At 34.6% G+C, this 26,103-nt stretch overlaps 1 protein-coding gene across 2 annotated transcripts in view; it reads left to right on the plus strand.

Moving 5' to 3' along the window:
• The window catches only part of LOC120424419 (acid sphingomyelinase-like phosphodiesterase 3a), a 128,754-nt gene that overhangs the window by 55,827 nt on the left and 46,824 nt on the right, over nt 1-26,103 (plus strand). For both annotated transcript variants that reach the window (XM_039588529.2, XM_052709408.1), the window contains exons 3-4: nt 1,400-1,468; nt 3,318-3,477. In XM_039588529.2, the coding sequence (XP_039444463.1) occupies nt 1,400-1,468; nt 3,318-3,477 (229 nt within the window). The remainder of the gene's footprint in view (nt 1-1,399; nt 1,469-3,317; nt 3,478-26,103) is intronic.

Here is a 26,103-nt window from a genome sequence, read left to right on the forward strand (position 1 = left end):
ATTCCCTCGAGCGCAATGTTGATGCTGATCAAAGCACCACTTCGCAAAATCGATGAACAAATTGGGTAACGTCGTCTTTTATTTACATCTTCCGCGCGCTCCCTCGCCTTCCACCAACCTCTTGCCAAGTTTCCCGTGGGGAATTTTCCTCGCCGCTGAAACCTCGCACTAAAGCTTCGCCAGAATGTGCCGTATTGCAACGAGAGCGTGTCTGCTGGTAACAAGCTCCTTCCCGAGACCCCATACACAAAGGTACTTATCTTAATCCCTGCTGCTTCTGCCAGTACTGATGCCGCTTCTGTTTCTGTTGCCGATGCTGAAGCATTTCATCAATAATAAATATACGGCGAGTCGAGTCTCCACCAAAGACACGCGAAGAACATCAGTGCTGTTTGAAACAAACAAGGGCTCCGCCTCGTTGGATTCTGGATGAGGCATTCAATCATTTCTCAAAAGCTCCATTACATTCCGGTTTATGCTCCGGTCGTGGCTCGGGCTTTCTCCATCTCATTTTGCCACCGGTGCCTGCCGGGAAGATGCACTGGGGACAGACAACTGGGTGGGACGGACAGATGGCGAGATTCTGCGGCTGGAGAGGTCTGGTCGTGTACGGTTGAAATGTTTCTTGAGGATCTCTGCAAACGGAAACGCAATCGTTCTGCTACAAGTGCTCTGCCAATCAAAGATGGTTTGTTTCCAGGTTGAAATAAATCTTGGAATCGTATAGCTCTTCCATAATATTAATCTTTCTGTTAAAAATGATGAGTTATTTTAAATTAATTAGTTCACTCTGGCTCCAAAAACAATATGCATACAAAATTTATGAATTAAGCTAAAATTTGTAGACTCCAACTCCACACCCCTACTTCATATATCTGTACAAATCCCTCAACAGCTGCTTCCTTAAAGGTTTTCGTTCCGAAAAGAAATGAAAGACGGAATGTTATCAGTTGATATTGCAAACCAATTATTTCGATGGTGGGAAAAAATATCCAGGATCTATATTTCGTTCGTTTCTTTTTCCAACCATATCAACGTCCAGAAGCAATAAAAATACGGTATAAACAAGATTCGCCATGGTTTGGAGAGTCTGTCTCAACGATACACAAATACACTGGAACAAACACACAAATAGCCAGTAAAGCCAGTTTCGGAAAATGGAGCTTCAATTCCACTCAGCTTTTCCGACAGCCCAGTGAAATATGTGTATGCTTATCGATTGTGATTGTGAATATCTCTCTCTCTCTCTCTGTGAATGTGTGTCTCTGTGAGTGTGTACACACATCAGTATATCAGCTTTGGCTCTTTTTATTTGGATTCAATATTTACAAGCATTGTATCGACGGTTCTCCTTTTCTCATCTTTTTTTTTTCTTTCTCCCTTTCGGAATCGTTTGCAGGATACTTCTGGCACATAACGGATTTACATTTCGACTCATACTACACCACCAAGGGGGATATTTTCCGAAGTAAGTATTTATAGCAGAGCTGAGCTTTGCTCTGCGCTTGTTTGCGCTTGCAGAGAGGGCTTTTCAAAGTGAAGGTTATATTGGAAAAGTGATTTCTGCTGCTCAAGCCGTACTAATCCGATACCAACAAGAAAAAGGAGGGGGAGGATTGTATGGGCTGTGCGCCATTAGTCATAATCTGTGTGATGGTATGCTGCACTTGATTGGTACTGGACTTGACAGTTCCGTCCGGTGGCAGAAGTGGGGCAGCAAATGATATTACACTTGAATGCACTGACCGTTACAGATATATTGGAATTCTGACTGGCAAAAGATGTGGCTTCTTGGTTATTTTCCAAATAAAAAGGACATTTTAATGATTTTTAAAATGGATTAGACAACACAGCTCAATAATTCGAATGTCAATAACAGCTAAGAATTTAGCATCCTGAAGTCGGTCTAATTTGATTTTCTAACATTATCTAAAAGCTTAAATTTGAGATATAAAAGCTATCGATTCATTCTAATAAACTAAGCTCCTACATGAAATAATTCCATGAAAAATAGCCACAATAAAGGCATTTCTTTGTTGAGCTGATTCCATACCATTTGTAACCATAGTTTGAGCTATTTTTTTTACCGAAAATGAACTTTAATTTAAATTTGTCGATTGGATCAACTTCAGTAGCTCAATCATAACAGATGAAAAGTTATCGAACTAAATATAGCTGTTTAATTTCAATATAACTTACAAAAAATGGATGACAATGTTTTGAAAAACTACATTTTGTTTCAGCTCTTGTACAATTGAAAACAAATAAATATAAGTGTTTTTATTCTATTGCTCTAATCATGAATCACTTTAACCTGACCTGATGAGTCTGATATTTTAACATTTATTTTTATGACTTAAATTGACTCTTTTGAAATGTTACTCTTGATTCAAAAAAAAAATAAATATTTTTTTCTGAAAGATCGGAAAATTTAACGAATGTTTTATATTTTAACATTGAAAATCGCAACATTAGTTGCTGAGAATCCGGCATTAGGAAATGGTGGGTTGTTTTGGTGAGACGTAGAAAATATCAGTTGTCCTGTTTTTAAATCTTTGCATGGTGATATTGCAGCACCCTAGGAACATTTTAAGTTTTTAGCTTGTTTAGGTCGTATGAGGATTTTCAGAACCTCGATAAAACCATTAATTTTTTTTCGTATAAATCAAGTTTTATTTACGAAAAGCGAAATTAAAATCGCCAAACATTTTTTACTGGTATCGTTTTTTTTAGTGTAGTCCATATTCATACCTACAACTTTGATCAAAAAATTCCTTTAAAGATACAGATTTTTGAATTTGTCATACATCTTTTATGTATGGACAGCTGCAAAATTTGTATGAAAATTATATGCACAAACTAATGATGCAAAATGGCTGCTTTGGGCATACCAAATGATCCAAAAAAGTTTCAGTCGAATTAAAAAATACAAAAAAAAATCGAATGACCGAAATCTCAGAGAATTGTTTTTTTAAAAAATCTTGGTGCTAAAAGCTCAGGTTGATATTACAAGAAATTTGCCCAAAAATCTGTCATAGTTATCAAAAATAATAAATAAATTATTTTTTCAGGGTGAATGTAGCGTCCCGCGAACACCATCAATTCTATAATATAGCGACTTGTTACTTTTAACGGCAGCAATTTTTCTAACAAATAAAGTTTTTAAGCTGAATCCATCTCTTCAAAGCCCTTTAGGATTTTTTATTAAAGCAGTAAATATTTTTTGACAAATTGCCAAAAATTTCGAATAAAAACCAATGAAAATAAATTGTTTTTGTTTAATCAAACTAATCGTTTTGTCTACTCCCCTCCGCCAGGCTGTTGGGAGAACGAGCACCACTCGGGCACGAGCAACACGAAACGGCCCGGCCCGTACGGTGACCACATGTGCGACAGCCCATGGAGTCTGCTCGAGTCGGCCACGCAAGCGATGAAATCCAAGCAAGGCGATAACGTCGAATTTGTCCTGTGGACCGGGTAAGTGAACTCGATCAAGTCAAAATCCCCAAAGTGTTCCGTTTCTCCGAATCTCCCCGTTATTGATTTCTTCTTTTTTTTTTCTTTTGTTCGGTTCTGCTTCCAAAGCCCCTCGATGCCCGAATGTCGCCGGAAGTTGACAGATTTCCCAGAACACCATTTCCTCGGAATATATATTTTGTCTCAATATGCTTTTCGAGGGAAAAACAAAAAACGAACAGAGAAAATCTCACATCGAATAAATCAAATCATCGTTCCGCACACACAGGATGCCGACCTGGCTTTCCCCAGAAGTGGCGATACTCCGGATACACCGGATTGTTCCGCATTTTTTTCTCCCAATCTTGTGTTGCTCCCGGGGTTGTTGTGTTGTTTCGGGGGAGAACTGTCGACTACGGCTTCTTATGCGTCATCTAGCATTCTGAATATTTGATCACGTGGAATTACGTAATGTCGCCCCGAAGTACACGTTATGAATAATAAACACTTCTTGGCTGGAGGTGGTGGTGGTGGTGGAAGTCAGACACCTTTCTCGAACGCCTCCGGGGAAGCGTTTCCGTCGAATTGGTGGCAAGGTCCTGGAAGGCCTCTGGAAGTGTGACATTGTGTGAACTTCACCTACGGGGTTACATGTTTTGGGATTGCTGGGTGGAGATTTTCGCTCACTCTTGTTTAGAATATTTCAATGATCGTGATTGATTTCAAACATTAAAAGTACAATTTTATAGAAATAAGTGAATCTTTTTTTGTGAAATGTTGTTGATTTCAAAAATAAAATTGCGAAAAGTTTTCCATGACAAACCTGTTGTCCCACCCCTTAACCTTCGATTTTCACACAAAATGAAGATAAATTGTTTCGCCGCTGGAAATCCTCCGTTGGGTGTCTTCTCCCCCCTCTCGAGAACACTCAAGATTTACTACGGGCGACGATGGCTGCGGGTAAGAGTACAGAAGAAAGACGTCCTCGATGCCACCGGCAGCAGTCAGCGCAGTGGTAAAGGTGCGTACATAATATCCACCACACCGCAACAGCCACCACCTGCCCTGGCTGGAGAGGAAGACTTATGTACTGCCGGTGAAACCCGATATTGGGACATTTGTGCGCATTTAAATGGATAATTTCAGTACAAAAAACGAATTGTTTAGACTGGCACAAATAATGTTGGAGCATTTTTTTTTAAGGTTCAATAAACCATTTTTTCCATTTTATGCTTATTAAGTTTTTTTAAACCGCTTTGAGTAATAGGTGTTCATAATCACGAAAAAGGAAAAAAAACATATTTATCAAACGAGCCTGTTGTGACCGTCATTACGAAGCGACCGTCAGTAAACGCACACACGAAGTCGATACGAAAGAAGCCGAGCTCGACACTCAAGCAGCCGTCCAACACGTAGGCACATGCTCTTTTTCTTTTTCCCTCTCTTCTCTCTTTCTTGCAATGCCAAGTGTTCGAAATTTCGGTAGAATGTCAAACGAACGTGCTCGCATCGGATGAGAGAGATGGAGAGAGTCAAACGACCACGAGAGAGAGACTTTACGATGCGTTCATTCGTTTGTGTAAACTAGAGAAGAGCATTCAAGCAGAAATGTCAGACTGTTGGATGCAGGGTTGCCAGGTCCAAATTTCAAAAAATTGGCCAGGTACTGATAAAATTTGGGAAAACCTTAAGATGGAATTTTTACAATTATGAAAAGAAGGGGAGGAGGATATGAACTAATTCAAAAGCTAGTAGATTTCTGGTGGTTAAATTAGTGTTTAAAAAAATAAATTAAATCAAAAAGTTTCATTAAAAATAAAAATTTGCCAAATTTCTCGAATTTAAATGCAACTCATTCATTTAAATAAAAAATATGTTCAAAATTCACAGAAAATGAAAAATCTGTTAAAATCTGCCTCAAATAATAGTTAATTTTTATTCTGGCAGGCACATGAAAAATTTTGCATTCCCAGATATATCTGACAACCTGGTTGGATAGCATGGTTTTGGATATGAACAAGCAAATTAAAACTCCATGTCACAAGTAAGCGCAATTAAATTAAAAATCGTTCTGGTATCCAAGTATGGACAAAAAAAGCATCTGTTTCAAGGATTCTTGATGAATTATAATCAATCTTGAAATTTTTGCTTTGTACGAAATAGTTACACTCTAAAAAACATTATTTGACTCTTCACACTACTATTTTTGAGAAATCTGATTTTTATATGTTTTAGATGACAAAAATTACATCTTTTGAGCTGTAGCACAAGTTGGTTAAATATTATTTGGCAGTGTTGCCAATTGTTTGGCAATTTAACAAATTTTTGTAAAAAACGTGGAAATATGCATTTTTTAAAATTTAATATATGATGTGCCCCTTATTTTTGTTGAAGCGAGACTTTTTTTTACATTTAAAAGTCAAGATCAAGCTTGACAATCTCAGAGTTTTTTTTTTCGAGAAGATCAGAAAATTTTCTGTTATTTTCTGCATTTAACAAAATCTAAATAAAATAAAAAAATCCATGAGTTTTTTTGTATTGTGTTCCGATCAACGATACCAAAATTCAAAATTACAAAAAATCTAAAAATGCTCTTTAGAATTAAAAATTCAAAAGATATAATTAAATAATAAATATAAAAAATTAATGTAATTTAAAAATATATCACGAAATAAAATGTATTTTGAATAGTTTCCACATTTTTTTTTAATTTAAAATTTCAGCATTTTTTTGCCCTTTGACGTTTTCAAAGGGTATGAAAAAAAAACTTAAATATATTGTTGGAATGGCTGAAGGCTCTTAAATGTCTTTTCAGCATTGCTAATTAAACTTGTTATATTAATCTCGTTACAAAAATATTTTAAATTTTTATTAAATTACAATGCTCAGCACCAAAAAGAAAACTCGCAAAAAATAAATTTTCGGCAATATTTAGAAATTTTGGAAATTTATGATTGCAAAACAACTGGACAGGTGCAAAATGCTATTCAAAACACTTTTTTCATTCAAATGTTGAAACCGTAGCTCCCCCCCTCACGCCCCCGCCCTTATTTAAAAAGGAATATTTGTCTTCTGTTTATATTATATTACATAATTTTAAATTAACCTAAAAATAACAAAAAAGCATCACCTATTTTCAACCATCGACCAAATGAGACGAATATTTATTGAATTTTCGTAAAGTCATCAGAGATGACATTGGGTCATACAAAAATACTGTAATTTGATGATCCTATCTTTAATGGATTTGAAGCATATGTGAAGAAAATTGAGATATGGTCAAGCCTGGTTATGATCTTCAGAGAAAAAAAAATTAAACAAGAAATAATTTTTGGTTTCTAGAACATGGAAACGATTTCAAAATTGATGTTTAATTATATTTGGTTCTAAATTTGTTTTACCCTCTACAACCCAACCCCGCCTTTAGACGGACTTCGAATTAAAAATTCGCCAAAAATCAATTTTCCAATTAATTGATGTTCTTTAAAAAGCATTGGAAAGAAGAACTCTTAAAATTTTAGAAAATTTAAGGCTTGGAATTTTTACTTGTTTTATGTGACATAGCAAATGTTTTTTTTTTAAATGTCATTTTTTTTAGGGGTCAATTTTGGCTATGTTTTTTGCTAACATTTCCTATATTTAAATAAAAAGAAGTATGCAGTAATTTTTCAAGTGTCCCAGACTATGTTTCTACGCATTTTTTTTTTGAATTTAAATGATAATTGTGCCATTTTATAGCAACAAATGTGAAAAACAAGCAAAAAATGAAAAAGTATATATAATATATAGAAAAATGTTATGATAGGCGGTTGTAGAATAGGCCAAATACTACCAAAAGCAAACATAAACTTAACAAGATAAATGATAAATAAACAAACTAAGAATGAAACAAGAAAAAAGTCAAAGTAGTTATGTCATAGACATAACCGGAATGGCGTAGACTACGTAAAGTTTTGATATGTGAATCATTTCTTAATTTTGATGAATTAGCTAGACACTTGAAATACATTAACGGAATAAGATCGTGAATGCGATCGGTAAATTCAGTCGGACCGTGTACGTACCGGTTGTTGAAACAGAATTTATATACGATTCGAATTGACTTTTACTAGAAAGAGATGGCAAATCTAATGCGAACAAAACCGCAGCTACCATGTAAACATACTTTGAATGTGTTGATAAATCGACGCCAACATTTCAAAAGACATCATGTACATTTTGACACTTTCTGGGTTATTGCATATTCTGAAAGTACTCCTAATAAGCTACCTCTCCACCAAAAATGAGCAAAAGTTACTTCAGTAAAGTCTGTTTAATCATGATTTTAAATAAAGTAACATAAACAAAATCTCTGCCATCAGCAGTCTCTGTTTATATAGCCCTGTAAACCTGTCAAACAAAAGACTACATGAACCTCGTGACGGAAAAAAAGCAACATGAACAAAGCGCCATGTACATTCGGCGGAGAAAACCGAATCATAACAAAGCGTCCCCCTCAATGCCAGCAGGGTGATATAAACGTTAGTGATTTCAAAAGAAGTTATGTTTGTTTTTCTCTAATAAAATTACGGAAATAATGTTTTATTGAATTTGGATGTACAAGTATTAATAAAAGCAACGTTTTTCATCGTTTGTTATCATTAGAACATCTTATTATGCTTTTATATTAAAATGGAAATTGAAAATGGATGCTCAACATTCAAATGCGTTGTTTTCAAAACGCATGGTTTGTACATGATGCTTTTTGAAATGTTGGCGTCGAAATCTTTGACTAGACAACATCGAATGGAGGAAGGAAAGAGAAGAACGAAAAACGATTTTTTCGCGAACCGAGTGAATGTTTGGTAGCAGAATGAGGGGGAGGGCAGCCTCAGAAAGCTGTGCAATCCGTCACCCCCGAAGTAAATCGTGTCAATTCAATTAGAGGGAAGGAAGATATAAGCGTTTGACGGATGACGCAGTATTCCAGGGCCTTCGGCCCGGGTTTTTAGGAGTTGGGGGCGAGAGCAGCCTCAGAAAGCTGTGCAGACTGTCTCCTCCGAAAACCAAAATTTGTTCCTGAAATTTAAACTGTAATTATTCATTGCGCTGCCTCGCAATGAGGGATGGGAAGTGAGGGAACTCCGAAGAGTTGGAAAGTTTAACAACTAGAATTTGGAAGTTTCACAACCACCGCTTGACCCACGAGAGGCAACTTTTCGGCGAGAAGGAGCAAGCCCGCGCCCCATCTTGTTGCTGCCTCGTCCCGGGTGGGACGATCCAAACGGTCCGGCCATCGAGAGGCAACTGGCTGACGGTGACGACGAGAAGGCGATGCGCACTTCTTTTGCAGTTCTGGTCCCTCTCTCTCCTGCTGCTGCTGCTCTGGGCTGAGCTTTCCTGCTGCTGCTGCCGGTCCGACGTCTGAGACGTGAATGATAGAATGGGCTGAGCGCGCGTTCTTATATATGATTCCGGTCTGCTACTTCCCCTCCTTTTTCGCGACCGACACTCGGTCGCGTTGCTCGGATGATTTTCCCCTCAAAATAGGTACTTGACATTCCCGTCCGTGAGTGGGAAGCGCTCATTTTGCTTGCAAAATCTCTGCTTTTTGAAAACATTTTAAAACATTCAATTGTTTCAATAGTAAAACTATTTTGCCAACAATGAAAGTTTTATAGCAAATTGCTGAATAATTTTCGAATCGAATGGAACCAAAATCGTGCCGATTCGATTTGAGGGAAGGAAGACATAAGCGATTGACGGATGACGCAATATTCCAGGGCCTTCGGCCCGGGTTTATTGGAATGACACCCCAGTACCTTCGACAAAGACGTAAGTCTACGTCAAAACAAAGAACAAGAGAAGTAAAGTTTTTCGTAGAACAAATTTTGCTCAAAATGACCTTCTGAACACAGGAAAAATAAAAATGCTCGAAAAAAAATTGGGCAGTAGAGATTAACATCTAAAAAATAAAACCAAAATAATTATTTATCCCTTTATTCCTCGTTTATCAAAAATGGAATTTCTTTTTTTTTTTTTTGAAAAATTGGCAATAATTATTATGAATTATGAATTATGACATATTTATGGCATAAGGGAGCGGCCGTGGCTGACTGGTTACGGTGTTCGCTTTCTAAGCGAATGGTCCGGGGTTCGATTCCCATCTGCTCCCAACGAGAAAGTATAGGAAATATTAATCTTGATACTCTGAACATGAACGAAAAATCAAAGTCGCCCGAGTTGGGGTTCGATCCCCCGTCCTTTGGATTGGTAAGCAAAAATGCTAACCACTAGGCCATCACGGCTTGGTAAGCAACGTCTGGAATTAGGAATACTGTTACTATCAAAAACTATATACGCGCTGGGTCCTTGTCCATTTGACAAGGGTTCGGAAGTTCTAAATAACGTTTGAACCCGATTGGTGCAAACGTTCTTCAGGGCGGGGCTTGTCGATAAAAGCTGAGGGACCTCGCGCTCGGCTAGCCAGCGTAGAAATGGGTCACCGAAGCTCGGCAGAGCTAACACCTTCCAAATGCCTATGCGAGTTATTTGCATGTATAGAATGTAGATCTAAAAAATACATGGAAACAACTCAATTTGTAAGAAGCGACCGCGTGGTCCCGTTTGGTTGGTTGCACACACACACACACACACATTTATGGCATAGCTCAAAAGATGCAATTATTTGTTTTTAAAAAAATATCCTAAAATCAGATTAAAAAATACATTTCGCGCATTTTTGTGGGATAACACCAAATTGATCAGATAATCAAGATGCAGATTATTGAATATTTCAATTGTTTTGCTAGTATGAGCTGTCGCAAATATTTTATGGAGAAATGTAGGGACGAATGAAAAATGTATTCTTTGGTCATAACAAATTAATACACAAAGTTTAATCGGAACAAAATAATATACAAAATAATCGTATCAGATAATTTCTCAAAATTAGAAATATTACATCTTAATTGTACATTCAAATAAACTAAAGCCAAAAACAACTTCCATAATTTAATCCACCAGCTGTTTCCCAGTCCCGGAAAAACCATCTCATCAGCCTCACAGCTGGAAGGATTTCTTTTCCACTTCAAGTTTGCAATTTCCCATTTCCTAGCAAAGCACACGCCCTTCGCACGGAGACAGCAAAAAGCCTCGCCGAGTGGAAACCCATTTCCACGATCATCATCACCATCGACGCTGGTTCAGGTCGGGAAATCGGAGTAAACGCCTACTCCGATGGAAAAAGTTTTTTTTTTTCGTTTCGTTCTTCTAGCCTGTAACGATAATGACGAGGGGGAGGGGGAGCAGATCTCAGAGGGATGAGAACAATAATGAGCAGCTTACTCATTTCCTTCAATTGCATAATTATGTACGTACAAACAAACAATTACTGCCAGAAGGAGCAATTTAGCATCGTTCGGTTTTTCACTCTCCTGGGAAAATGAGCGATTTACTCTCCTGGGGGTATTTTATCCAGACGCGGGCCTGGCAACGTTAAGGGGTTGGAAAAATACTTATTCGATTTGCTCGTGGGCGTCGAAATAAAGAAATAGTGCTCAGCAGAGTGTGAAAGAGGACGACCGGGTGGAGAGCTGGTCAGCCCATGCCGAGCTTTTTTTTTGCCAGAGAGAAAAACGCTTTTTGCTATCCGACAAAAGGGTTGAAAAGTGCTCTGGGAGGGTGGTGGAGGCCATTCAAGAGGGTAGAAAAATAACAGAACGTGCTAGAATTGAAACGTTGAAAAAGTGAACGAGCCAGAGAGCGGCTTAATTGCCAATTTAATGAAAGCGTTAAAAAGCTTTTAGCTGGAAGCTTTGTTGGAGGACTGCATTCAACACTTGGCCTCGGGGAAAGTTGGTGTATTCTTAGAAACAGCAACCTCGAGGACTAGTTGATTGCTGGAACATGAGCATTTCAATCTTGGTCAAATATTGAATCAGGGTTGAGCATTATCCTCTTAAAAACTAAAGAAACATAATAATCTGAAATTATATAACATTACGCCCGACAAGTAACACCCCCAAAATGTACTCCCAGGCCTAATTGAGAAAATAATTCGCTAATTGTTACGCGGTATGATCTTTAATTTCCTTTTGTTCTTCAATTTTCCAGGAATTCTCAGGCTTTCCCAAATTGCCTGACCCCGCCAGTTTCAATTCCCATCCAGTTTTCTCCTTCGTTTTCGACTGTTGCTCTGGAGAAGCCAGCAAATTGAATCCAATTTAAATTTCATTCCATTTATTTTTCCCCGATTTTTATCTCTTATTTGTAATTTCCTCCCGGATTTTCCCTTAAGGTGTCGAGACGGACCATTTTCTCGACTCATTTTCTCCCTCCCTTGGGGGGGGAACCCCGACCGTGGCGTGCTCCGAAACAAAGTTCAGAATAATTAACTTATTCGGCTCAATCTAATTTCACGTTAATGATAAAATTGAATATTTCTTTCCCCCCACTTTTGTCCCAGTCACGGCGTCCTTGTGACCGGCTGCCAACAATGATTCGGCACTGTGACGATAAATGGAAAAGACAAGGAAAATTTCTTCGCTGGAAAGGGACTAATTCCATACTCTGAAATCAAAGTGTCCCCGATTCCGAGAAATGTAATGTTGTGGCGCGCTCGACCAATCGTGCAATTTGGGGGAAAGCTTTAATGAAGCTTTTAATTGGTGGATGGTGTGTTTGTTGAGTTGTCAAAAGATGTTTTGAGAAATATTAATATTCCTTTTTTTTAAACAACCAAACCCACCTTTCGCATTCCTGACGGTGCACCCCCAAATTCAGTGGAATTTGGTCGTCTGAAAATATTCAACGATGATGAATAAACCATTTCCAAATAATCAAAGTATGTAGTAACGATGTTTTCGCTTCGAGTTGTTGCGGCGGTGTTTTCCCAGAATTCCCTCCAGCAAGTGCATACCAAACATCAGAGAGCATTCAATTTCGGTTATTCGATAGGAGCAAATTCCATCGACGACCTGCGCTGCCGCCGCCGGAGGTATTCATTCTTTGATTTTGGTTTCGCTGAACGTGCCACGGGGTTTTGTGAACATTTGAGAGTAATGGCCGTGAACGTTGGGACATGTGTTTGGAATCTTATATGTATCAACTTGAAATGTCACGAAACAAAATCAGATGAGAAATAAGCAAAACCAAACCAGAACAAAATCCAGCTGAACTTTCTTGGAGTTCTTAAGAATGTCGAAACGTCTTGTTTCAGAATTTCCAGCTCATTAACATGTGTGACTTCAAAAGAGCAGTTTTTGAAGTCATTTCAACTAAAATATCAACATAAAATCTTGAAAATTTCTATAGACTCTATTTCAGTTACAAAATCTTAAGGTAGGGGAAATATACCCATTTTAATCACACTAAGCCGTTCGACCAATTCTCATCACTTTTGCCGTTTTCCGCTATTAAATCAACATTTTCAGATGTATCAACAATGAAGAGTTGCTTGCTCACTTTAATTTGAGCTATTTATTACTTTGGAACAGTCAAAAACACTTTATTTAAGCTGTAATTCATGATCAAAGTGCTGATAGGCCGATAATAGAAATAGGCTGAGAAAGGGTAAAGTTCTCCTAGTTTTACTGATTGTCAAATATTAAAATTTATCGGTCAGTGTTTCAAAATTAGTTATCCAACGATGAACAAAAATTTTGATCATTTTGGTCATTTTGGTCATTTTGGTCATTTTGGTCATTTTGGTCATTTTGGTCATTTTGGTCATTTTGGTCTTTTTGGTCATTTTGGTCATTTTGGTCATTTTGGTCACTTTGGTCATTTTGGTCATTTTGGTCATTTTGGTCATTTTGGTCATTTTGGTCATTTTGGTCATTTTGGTCATTTTGGTCATTTTGGTCATTTTGGTCATTTTGGTCATTTTGGTCATTTTGGTCATTTTGGTCATTTTGGTCATTTTGGTCATTTTGGTCATTTTGGTCATTTTGGTCATTTTGGTAATTTTAGTCATTTGGGTCATTTTGGTCATTTTGGTCATTTTGGTCATTTGGGTCATTTTGGTCATTTTGGTCATTTTGGTCATTTTGGTCATTTTGGTCATTTTGGTCATTTTGGTCATTTTGGTCATTTTGGTCATTTTGGTCATTTTGGTCATTTTGGTAATTTTGGTCATTTGGGTCATTTTGGTCATTTTGGTCATTTTGGTCATTTTGGTCATTTTGGTCATTTGGGTCATTTTGGTCATTTTGGTCATTTTGGTCATTTTGGTCATTTTGGTCATTTTGGTCATTTTGGTCATTTTGGTCAATTTGGTCATTTTGGTCATTTTGGTCATTTTGGTCATTTTGGTCATTTTGGTCATTTTGGTCATTTTGGTCATTTTGGTCATTTTGGTCCATGCATTTTCTAGATCAATAGAAGTAATTTTGCATCGTAAATTTTTCCATACAAGTTGCCATACAATTTTGGGGGTTGAAAATCTGTAACTTGAGAAAGGATTTTCTGACCGAGTTGGTGTATTCGGCAAAATGAAATCAATGATTTGGACTTTGATTATTTGAATATCTTAATCAATTTTTGATAATTTTATATGTTTTGAGAGACTCAAAAATACATTTGGTTGGTTGGTGCTGGTTAAGGAGACATGAATTAAAAAATACAATGATTTTTGAAAAATTATGCTCATAACCAATAGAAATCTCAAACGATTTTTCATTCTTTATAAAAAAATATACCATTTTAGAGTTATAACTTCTAATATCTATTATTTTTCAATTTAAAGGTGTCACCTGCGAATTGTTTTTTTTTATTTTAGACAAAATTATATTTTTTTATATTTTTGACAAAAGGATCAGAAAATTTAAAAAAAAAATCAACTTTAAAAAATATATTTTGAAATAAGCCTTTTCTTTAACTCAAAAAATCAACAAAAACAAAACAAAAATGTTAACTTAAAAAAAGCTATAACTTATTAATCGAAAAAAAAATGTAAGGTACTTTACGAATGAAATGTCGTTTTGCTTTCAAACAAAATTTTCGATATTTTTTTTCAAATTTTCAATATTTTTAAAAAATAACTCAATGTTTTAGAAAATTTCAATACCAAATAGATACAGTCATGCCTCGGTTTAGCACCGCATATGGGGGATGCAAAACCGAGGCGTGCATAACCGAGGCACAGAGCTTATGGGATTTTGGCTATATGGGAGACATTGGCTTTAATCGTACGAAAAATCATGCAAACATCAGAAAATTATAGTGTTTTGGAATCGTGATGCTGTCAGCTATCCATTAAAATTATTATTTCATGAAAGTTTTCACAAAAATACGTAATTTTCCTGTATTTCGAAAATGCATATTTTTTCTCTAAAGAAACCAAAAATTTATTGTTATTGCAATATGGGTATCAAATGATCAGGTTTTTTTCATACATTTTGGATGTAACAATAACATTTTTAGAAAATACTCAAAATTTTCACAAAACTACGTATTTTCGAATAAAATACTCAAAATTAGAATTTTTACAATATGGGTATCAAACGATCGGGATTTTTTCATACATTTCGAATGTAATAACAACATTTTTAGAAAATACTCAAAATTTTCACAAAACTACGTATTTTCGAAAAAATACTCAAAATTTTAATTGTAACAATACGGGTTTCAAACGATCGGGATTTTTTCATACATTACGAATGTAATAACAACATTTTTAGAAAATACTCAAAATTTTCACAAAACTACCAATTTAAAAAATAGTACTCAAAATTTCCGTTTTTACAATGTGGGTATCAAACGATCGGGATTTTTTCATACATTTCGAATGTAATAACAATATTTTTAGAAAATACTTAAAATTTTCACAAAACTACGTATTTTCGAAAAAAATACTCAAAATTTCAATAGGGGTTTTCAATATGGGTATCAAATGATCGGGATTTTTTCATACATTTCGAATGTAATAACAACATTTTTCGAAAATACTCAAAATTTTCACAAAACTACGTATTTTTGAAAAAATACTCAATATTTCCGTTTTCACAATGTGGGTATCAAACGATCGGGATTTTTTCATACATTCTGAATGTAATAACAACATTTTTAGAAAATACTCAAAATTTTCACAAAACTACGAATTTTTCTCAAAATTTCCGTTTTTACAATGTGCGTATCAAACGATCGGGATTTTTTCATACATTTCGAAAGTTATTAAAAAAATGAAAATACTTTAAAGTTTTCACAAAACTACGTATTTTTGAAAAAAATACTCAAAATTTCTGTTTTTCACAAGAGGTATCAAATGTTCGGGATTTTTTTATACATTTCAAAAGTTATAACACAAATTTGTGGAAATACCCAAATTTTCACAAAACTACGTTTTTTTCGAAAAAAATACCCCAAATTTCAGTTTTTTACAATATGAGTATCACATGGTTGAGATTTTTTCATTAATTGTTACTTTGTATCGTCATGTGTCCGATTTTTCTAAGGGACGACGGGACTTGGACCCGCAACCACCTCATTACCACTGAGGCCCTTGAGATTCTAGATATCTCAAACCACCGTAGTGCTACGTGTGACAGTTTGGTATCTATTCCAGTCTGAAAACAGTATATTTAGATCGCTTAGTGTTCATTTTGTATCGTGATCATCGTCTTCTCCTTCTGGCAAAATCCGCTGAGCAGGAAGATTGAGACTATGCTTCAATTTAATTTAAAAGGTCATATTGTAAAAACGAAAATTTTGAGTATTTTTTTCGAAAATACGTAGTTTTGTGAAAATTTTGAGTATTTTCTAAAAATGTTGTTATTACATTCGAAATGAATGAAAAAATCCCGATCGTTTGATACCAATATTTTAAAAATTGAAATTTTGAGTATTTTTTCGAAAATACGTAGTTTTGTGAAAATTTGGATTATTTTCAAAAAATATTGTTATGACATTCAAAATGTATGAAAAAATCCCGATCGTTTGATACCCACATTGTAAAAACGGAAATTTTGAGTGTTTTTTTATTTGAAAATACGTAGTTTTGTGAAAATTATGAGTATTTTCAAAAAATGTTATTATTACACTCGAAATGTATGAAAAAATCCTGATCGTTTAATACCCACATTGTAAAAACGGAAATTTTGAGTACTTTTTTTCAAAAAATCGTAGTTTTGTGAAAATTTTGAGTATTTTCTAAAATTGTTGTTATTACATTCGAAATGTATGAAAAAATTCCGATCGTTTGATACCCATATTGTAAAAATTGAAATTTTGAGTATTTTTTCGAAAATACGTAGTTTTGTGAAAATTTTGAGTATTTTCGAAAAATGTTGTTATTACATTCGAAATGTATGAAAAAATCCCGATCGTTTGATACCCATATTGTAAAAAATGAAATTTTTAGTATTTTATTCGAAAATACGTAGTTTTGTGAAAATTTTGAGTATTTTCTAAAAATGTTATTGTTACATCCAAAATGTATGAAAAACACCTGATCATTTGGTACATATATTGCAATAACAATATATTTTTGGTTTCTTTAGTGAAAAAAACATACATTTTCAAAATACAGGAAAAATACGTATTTTTGTGAAAATTTTCATGAAATAAAAATTTTAATGGATAGCTGACATCATCCCGATTCCAAAACACTATAATTTTTTGATGTTTGCATGATTATTCATAGAATTATAGCCAATGTCTCCCATATAGCCAAAATCCCATAAGCTCTGTGCTTCAGTTAAGCACTGGGCCGTGCTTAACCGAGGCAGCTGAACGGTGCAAAACCGGGGCAGTGCAAAACCGAGGCGTGCAAAACCGAGGCATGGCTGTAAGTGGGAATCCAGGGAAAAATCTCCTAGATAAAAAAACTATTACAGTCATGCCTCGGTTTTGCACGCCTCGGTTTTGCACTGCCCCGGTTTTGCACCGTTCAGCTGCCTCGGTTAAGCACGGCCCAGTGCTTAACTGAAGCACAGAGCTTATGGGATTTTGGCTATATGGGAGACATTGGCTATAATTCTATGAATATTCATGCAAACATAAAAAAAATATAGTGTTTTGGAATCGGGATGATTTGAGTTATCCATTAAAATTATTATTTCATGAAAATTTTCACAAAAATACGTATTTTTCCTGTATTTGGAAAATGCATTTTTTTTTCTCTAAAAAATCCAAAAATATATTGTTATTGCAATATGGGTATCAAACGATCGGGATTTTTTCATACATTTCGAATGTGATAACAACATTTTTAGAAAATACTCAAAATTTTCACAAAACTACGTATTTTCGAAAAAAAAAATACTCAAAATTTCCGTTTTTACAATGTGGGTATCAAACGATTGGGATTTTTTCATACATTTCGAATGTAATAACAACATTTTTAGAAAATACTCAAAATTTTCATAAAACTACGTATTTTCGAAAAAAATACTCAAAATTTCCGTTTTTACAATGTGGGTATCAAACGATCGGGATTTTTTCATACATTTCTAATGTATTAACAACATTTTTTTGAAAATACTCCAAATTTTCATAAAACTACGTATTTTCAAAGAAAATACTCAAAATTTCCGTTTTTACAGTGTGGGTATCAAACGATCGGAATTTTTTTAATACATTTCGAATGTAATCAATTTTTTTGAATTCTCAAAATTATCACAAAACTTCGTATTTTCAAAAAAAAATCAGTTATTGCAGTTATTATTATGTTATTATATTATTATAGTTTGATACCCATATTGTAAAAATTGAAATTTTGAGTATTTTTTTTCGAAAATACTTAGTTTTGTGAAAATTTTCAGTATTTTCTAAAAATGTTGTTATTACACTCGAAATGTATGATTTATATATTGTAGAAATTGAAATTTTGAGTATTTTTTTTCGAAAATACGTAGTTTTGTGAAAATTTTGAGTATTTTCTAAAAATGTTGTTATTACATTCGAAATGTATGAAAAAATCCCGATCGTTTGATACCCAAATTGTAAAAATTAAAATTTTGAGTATTTTTTCGAAAAAACGTAGTTTTGTGAAAATTTGGAGTATTTTCTAAAAATGTTATTATAACATCCAAAATGTATGAAAAAAAAACCTGATCATTTGATACCCATATTGCAACAACAATATATTGTTGGTTTCCTTAGAGAAAAAAAATATACATTTTTGAAACACAGGAAAAATACGTATTTTTGTAAAAACTTTCATGAAATAATCATTTTAATGGATAGCTGACATCATCCCGATTCCAAAACACTATAATTTTTTGATGTTTGCATGATTTTTCGTACGATTAAAGCCAATGTCTCCCATATAGCCAAAATCCCATAAGCTCTGTGCCTCGGTTATGCACGCCTCGGTTTTGCATCCCCCATATGCGGTGCTAAACCGAGGCACGACTGTAAATCGAACATTTAGTTTTTATCTGTGGATTCACTCACTTCAATCTCATGTGAAAAAGTAGCAAAACTTTCGCTAACAGTCAGTCAGTCTATTTCTGAACAATCTTACCGAACATGTTTCCGAAAGTCAATCGAAAATTCCACACCATCTTCAAAAGCTAATTTACCTGATTGTTTCCTCAAGCGCAAAAGTTTTCCCCCGGAAAATGACAGGAAACAAATCCCGTGCGAGCTAGCGACTTTCTCTCTCTCTCTCTCTCTCTCTCTCATGGCGTGGAAGCCACCGATTTCCGGGAAGTGCGCCACACTGCCTTACCGACATCCGCTTCCCATGGCAACCAAAGCTTCCTCCGGCGGATGTCACGGCATTGCCACCGGAGAAAACATGAAAGTGCAGCATAAAATTTTCATTCGCGCAACATTTCGCATTACTGTTTCGCTGTATGTCGGCTCTTGAAGTTTGCCAAAAGATCGCAATTATTTTAAAAGCTTTATCACGACCCGTGGGGGAGTGGAATTTTCCGAAAAAAGGGTTTCCACGTGGCAACGGTGAGGTGGGCTGGGAGAGGAAATGTCTTTTAAATTAAAGCGATTGGATCTTGCTTTTTGGGGTCGGTGGGGCGCACCCCCCTTGTCACCTCTGCCGCCCCGAGTCAACTCATGATATTAGATTTCTCAATCTTTTGCTGCAAATGCCACGACGACACCGAACGGGGGGTTGCCGTCGGGGTTGTTCGGTGCAGTTGATTTGAAAATTCACTCAATTGAAAATGCTAATGCACAGGGCATTAAATATTCAATTTTCTCGATGCTGCTGCCACTGCGCTCGAGGGGGAGTGCTTTTGATTGTTTTATCGAAGTTATAGATCGGAACGGGTGCAGCTGGTTTGACGGCGACATTGTATGATGGTGGTCGATTGAATTTTGCAGGAGACGGATATTGCTTGAAGCTGGGGCGATAAATATTAATGTTGCTGGAAAATTATTTAAATCAAATTGCATTAACGTACTTTGTACTGATATCGGTTTTATCATAGCACAAGTATGTTTTTTTGGCAAATTTTTCTAAATTGGTATGGTTGGGGTAGTTGTTTGGATGTGTTTTGATGCGACTTAGCTTCTTAAATTTTGTCAATTACTTCCCAAGGTCCACAAAAGAAGCCTACTCCACAACGACTCGTTTTTCATTGTTATAACAGACAAAAAATAACTATTATTAAAATTTTATTTGAATGTTAAATTTTCAGTGTTAAATTTTCAGATTTTAATCTTGGGATTTTTGAAAATTTTGATATGTTTCTTTTACGGACATTAAGTTTTTCTTTTTAGCTTTTGTAGAATGGTGGGGAATTCATTCAACTAAATGAAAGAATTATTAAATCCATGATTTAAAAAAAATGTTAAAAAATGTATGGTATGTGTTACTTAAAGTTATTGTCCTTCAACTGTGGTCAAGGTTGAGGGGTGGCACAACAATAATTGTTACAATAATTATTATTGAAAGCAAATGGGCAAAATAGAAAATATATATGATTTTTTCACTTCAATCACGAAATAACAAAATATAAATGAATTTATGCAAATATTTTTTTCCTGATGTTTTATGATTTATTCCAAACTTAAAAAAAGTTTAAAAAGACACCTTTATTTGATTAAACATGCTTAAATATACCTTGTGCAATGTATTCTGCAAAGTTTAAAATCGAAAACTTTAAGCAGAAAAATTTGAATAAAAATATCATTAAAATTTGAAATGACTGCAGGTAATCGTAATTTCTTGGTTCACGATCGAAATTTCTCGATAGTACGATTTCGATATATTATCGATGAATGGACAACAAAAATCAATTTTGATATTTTATTTATTTTAATTTTATTTTGGAAAGCTTTTGATTTAAAAAATAGCAATTATAATATTCTTAACTTATATTTTCATATGAAAACAAATTTCCTTATTTTGGTACTCGAAGGTCTGATCAACAAAAGGTTTAATGGTTTAATTGTAAAATTAATATTAATTGAATTGAAAAATAATAAAAATTCAATACAAAAATATACTATATTTAAAAGGGCAACATATAACAAGCCATTTTGTTTTTTTTTAAATTTTTTTATTTTGATTTACTTTTTTTTTTGTCTGGATTTTTCTACGTTTTAAAATCATTTTTATTTTTATTTTTTCGCATTATTTTTTAATGGATGATGTTTAAAAAATTTAAAAAAAATGAAATCGATTTCAATTCATCTTTTATGTTAGTCGAGTACACAATCGTTTTGTTTTTGAATCATCTTCAAAATCGGCTTGAAAAATCAGAGCAGAAGATTTTTTTCTGATTTTAGAAACAGTTTAAGTATGTTTGGGTTTATTTAAAAATCCTTTAAATTTAATGAATTTTCGATTCACAATGCCTTGCAGTACCTTTTTTCTGCTGATTTTTTTTTCGTCAGAATATTTTTTAAAAACCATTTAGGATGCATTTCAATAATGGCTTTTTCTTTCCAAAACTCTCAATATTTCAGAAATCGTCCTTTTTAAGCTTAAGCTCAAAATTTGCTGAAACATGTGAAAATTAAAGAAAAAGTGTAACAATGGTGTTAAAAATGTAACGTTCGTTTTGAAATGCAAAAAAAATGAAAATTCAGTGCTACTGAAAATCATAATTTTAAGCAATAAAAAAGGCCTTTTTCGTTTCAAGATTTTAAATAATACTCAATAACGTTAAGCTTATGGCAACTGAACGATGCACAAAATAAATGTTTGAAATTTGGATAAATGATGTTGATGTAAGTTTATCTCAATTTATATAAAATATTGTGGAAAAAGTTTTAAATTTACACATTTTTTTCTGACTTCAAATCTGTCAAAATTTCTCGATGTTATATCACCATACTTGTTTAAGTGTGTTAATGATGACTATTCAATAAAAAATATTACCTTCTTTAGGATAGAATTTTATCCAAATTGATGTGCAATTACATACAAATGTTGAATTACATTTAAAAATATACATATTTATGATTTTTTCCAGGTTATATTTCAAATTATAAAACCGTTCCAGTTATTTGTACTAAAAAAATGTAAAAAAATGTTTTAGAACTTCTACTGTAGACGTATTGTTTGTTTGGTATAATCTCCACAACTCTCATGTTTTTTTATAACTGAGTAATTTGTTCCACAACATTCCGCTTCATTCCGTTATTTATTGCCCGGAGGAAATTTTTTTCTCCGGTCAACAAAAACCTAAAACCCTCCACCCTCAGCTATTCATCGCGTTTCCTGCGGAGGTGTACCCCACGCGGATTACTGCACAATCAAAACGTGAGTAATTGCTAATAAATTGAGTTATCATGGAGTTGTACACCGCGCGCTCGAGTTCGCTCAGCCACGTGGGCTTCTTTCGGCGAGAATTCCCCGAGATTCATGCATTGATAATCAGTTAATTTCCGGTGGCTTTCCACCTTTCTCCGACGTCAGGCTGGGGGAGCAAATCTGCTGCCTCCGATGAACTTTGCCGGCTCAAGTTTGGAACGGGAATTGTTGGAATGTGCCACGTGGGGCGGGCGGTGGGGCGTGTTATCCTTAACACCATTTTGATTATGCTTGGCTGATAAAGAGCACGAGGGGGAGGTGCCGTAAGGTTGCTGGGGGTAAACTTTGAGATTATAATTCCGTAGAAAGAAAAGGCTCTTTTACGCTCAAGTGCCCTATAGCGAGCTCAATGTGGCGTACGAAACTACATACGGCCCTACCACGTGGAAGCCCAACCATGCACAATTTCTCCAGTGGAAGCCCCGTGCTGGTAGACGGTGAACGACGGTTGGGCCCAAGCCCAGACCCAGGCGCAGGCCAGAAGCCTGGAACAGAATGAACGAGAGCGTCAAGGTGGAACACCTAAAGTGCGCCTAAAGTGGCTCGCATCAACTTAAGTAGCCGGGGTGCTCTGTGTGTAGTTTTGTCTCACCCTGTCCCAAAGATGCTCTAGAGAAAAAGAGAAAGAGTGGGAGGTCACAATCTTGGTACTTGAATTGCTGTAGCACTTCTGGGCCAGGACTACTTGGGCCAACATCGTCGTCCTTGGATCCGACACCGTCGTCGTCGTCGTCTTGGCGTGGTTTTTAGGTTAGGGCAACAAGAAACCAGAGTGGCTTCGTGCGCCCCCACACGTGGCCACACATGAACACACACGTGTATAACTGTGAGAAGCAGCCAGGGGGATAATCTTATGTGGAAATAAATATGTAATTACAACCGACAATGTTTTATACATCATCTCTGCCGGTGTTAAGCCAACATTGTAGCGGTGAAGCAGTCAGTGAGCTGAGATTGCTAAATCTTCTCGATTGCGGAAAATTTCTCAAGTTGTTAGTTATGTCCGAGCTTATTTCTAACAAATTCAACTTTTTTGGAAGTGATAATACTTTCTGTTAATCAAAAATGTTTTATTTATTCTTATTCAATCATTTTCATTTTCGATTTTTTGATTGCACAAAACTTCAACTTTTTAGCAATGTTTTCCAAAATTGCAAACAAATGTTCAACTCGGTAAACTTCGATGGGCATGGATTGGATTTTTCTTAGAATAAACAAATCTGGCATATGGGTTAATTGTCTAAATGTAATTTTCGTTAGGTCCATTTTGGAGCAGGGGTCTGGTAAGGACCGAGTCGTCTTTCTTAAGAGATCATCCATAAACTTCGTGACTGCTTTTTCCTCTTAAATAGATCTCACCCCTGTTTTGAAACTTCTTTTTACAATTTACAAGATGGAATGGATAATTGATGATTTATAAGATAATTTTTAATCCCCATAAACCATTTCCTATTCCATATGTGTCATTCCACGTCAAACGTGCAGCTCTCAAAATCAAATTTGAAATAAATTATTAAAATCAGACCTTCGAAATTCAATATCTCGTGAACTTTTAGTTTGACAATATTAAACAAAAACTGGTTCTTGCGTCAAATAGTCTGAAGAACACGATGGAAAAATGTTCAAATACGCATTCTAAGTGGAAAAGCAACAAGTTTTTATTTGCGCAATATACACTGAAAATCGTTTTAAATCTAAAAATCGATACAACGTTTTTTTCGATTCAAAGATTAATCTTTTACGATTAGGGGATCTCGAGATATCGTAGTTTGTTTTGCTAAACAGAAGGGGGTGGTCAAATCTTGATGCAAATCGTGACTTTTGCTTGATTTAGAAATTTTAACAGTCTCATCAAATTTTAGCTTGGTCAGGAGAATCTTTCTCAATGCTATCCTTTTTTGTCTAGTTGAAGTAAAATTAACTATATCTGGCTTTAATTCACATAACGTATTGTTATTTTTAAATTAACTGTTGGAAAAAAATGTCTAGCAAATTAAAAAATAACAGAAAAAAATATTTAGAGTGTTTCAACTTATGATTTCATGGTAACGATTCTACCATTTTCGGATTAAAAAAAATAGAACTATTGCCAATCCATATCACGTTTAATCTATTTATTTCTTTTTTTTTGCAGACTTAGATGTAAGGTTTGTCATTGATAAATTTTTGTTGTAATTCTAGAAAGTATTCTACAACCCCCTCTTCCCCATGCTGACAATCGTGGTCAACTTTCATCATATTTGCCTTTTAATAAATAAAAAAAGAAGCGATGTTTTTTATCAAAAAGTATTTAACAATTTTTGGAAAAAAATCTATTACGTTTTGAAAAAAATAATTGCAAAATCTGTCCAAAATTTTCTCATTTCTTACTATCATGACATTTCACGTTTTTGACGATATTTCTGGACCATTTTTTTATTACCCAGGTCTCACAAATAAATGTTGACGTTGTGTGTATCCCTCTCACGACTTAGGTCATATTTTTCACAATGTAAAATTTATGCATGCTTGGACGACCGATTTGATGGCGTACTCAGAATTCCAAAAAAATGTGTTTTAAATTTGTGTTTTTGTAACATTGCAGGGTTTTTATAAGTATTTACAATTTTATTATAGGATTCATTCAATAAAATGTCAAGATTTTATCACTGTGAATTGGCCAAGTACAGAATTGTCATTTTCTAAAGTTAGACATCACTTAGTTTCCCGATCAACAAAATCTAAAATTGAAGGATTTTTGTTCATCCTTTCAAATGAAGTTTTAAATGAGCTCAATTCCATAAACAGTAAAAAATGATAATAGTAATATTACATCTGGGAATCATTACATATTTTATGTCCGAAAAAAAGTGTAATTTAACCACTTAAAAAGGTTAAATTTACCCTTTTCTGGGTAATGCTACTTTTTATATCTAAATTGAGATAATATAGCATCATTGAAGAGGTAATAAATAAAAATAACACAATTTTTTATCGTGTAATGAAGTATTTAGAACAGGCAAAGAATTGAGCCTGTTTCATAAATTCTTACCTTAAAATTTAAATTTTTTGTGGTTTTGTTATTTAAAATTTAATATTGCATTTAAATTAGTCTTGCTTTAAAATGTGCTGCTTTTTCAATAATTTCTAAAAGTTATATTTCTTTTAACAACTTAAATCTTTGAAACAAGATTATTAATTTTTTCAACGCAAATATGCAATATACAACCCCTAAATATTATTAATTAAAAAAAAAATTAACAGACACGAACAACAAACTAAAGGAAATAAAAAAGTATCTTTTTTATTTTTATTTATTTTGTTCGAAAAATCACGATAACTTTTATGGTTTTAAATACATAAACACCTTATGTTTTTATATCTTTTTTTAATGTATGCTCATAGCGTGGTTCACGGATATATGAAAAAGACAAAAGTGTTCAATTTCGTTTGCATCAACTGGAATTTTAAAGTACTGTGGCCCAAAAAGCTAGCCTGAATATTTGAGCTTATTTGGTAAAGGTTTAGTTGCTCCAGTTGGGTCTCGTGGCGCAGGGGTAGCGGCTTCGGCTGCCGATCCCGATGATGCTATGAGACGCGGGTTCGATTCCCGCCTTATCCACTGAGCTTCTATCGGATGGTGAAGTAAAACGTCGGTCCCGGTTTCTCCTGTCTCGTCAGAGGCGCTGGAGCAGAAATCCCACGTTAGAGGAAGGCCATGTGCCAGTGCTTTAAATTCCGGTTGATGCAAATGAAATTGAACACTTTTGTCTTTTCCATATATCCGTGAACCACGCTAATGCTCAATCACTATGCAGAACTTCTCTTAAAAAAACCCTGCAATGTTACAAAAAAAAAAAAAAAACAAAAACAATGTATTTTTTGGAATTCTGAGTACGCAACCAAATTGGTCGTCCAATTTTACATAAAAGTCATTTTGACACCAAATTTCCAAAATTTTA

Source organism: Culex pipiens, chromosome 3 (genome assembly GCF_016801865.2).
Source record: "Culex pipiens pallens isolate TS chromosome 3, TS_CPP_V2, whole genome shotgun sequence".
NCBI lineage: Eukaryota > Metazoa > Arthropoda > Insecta > Diptera > Culicidae > Culex > Culex pipiens.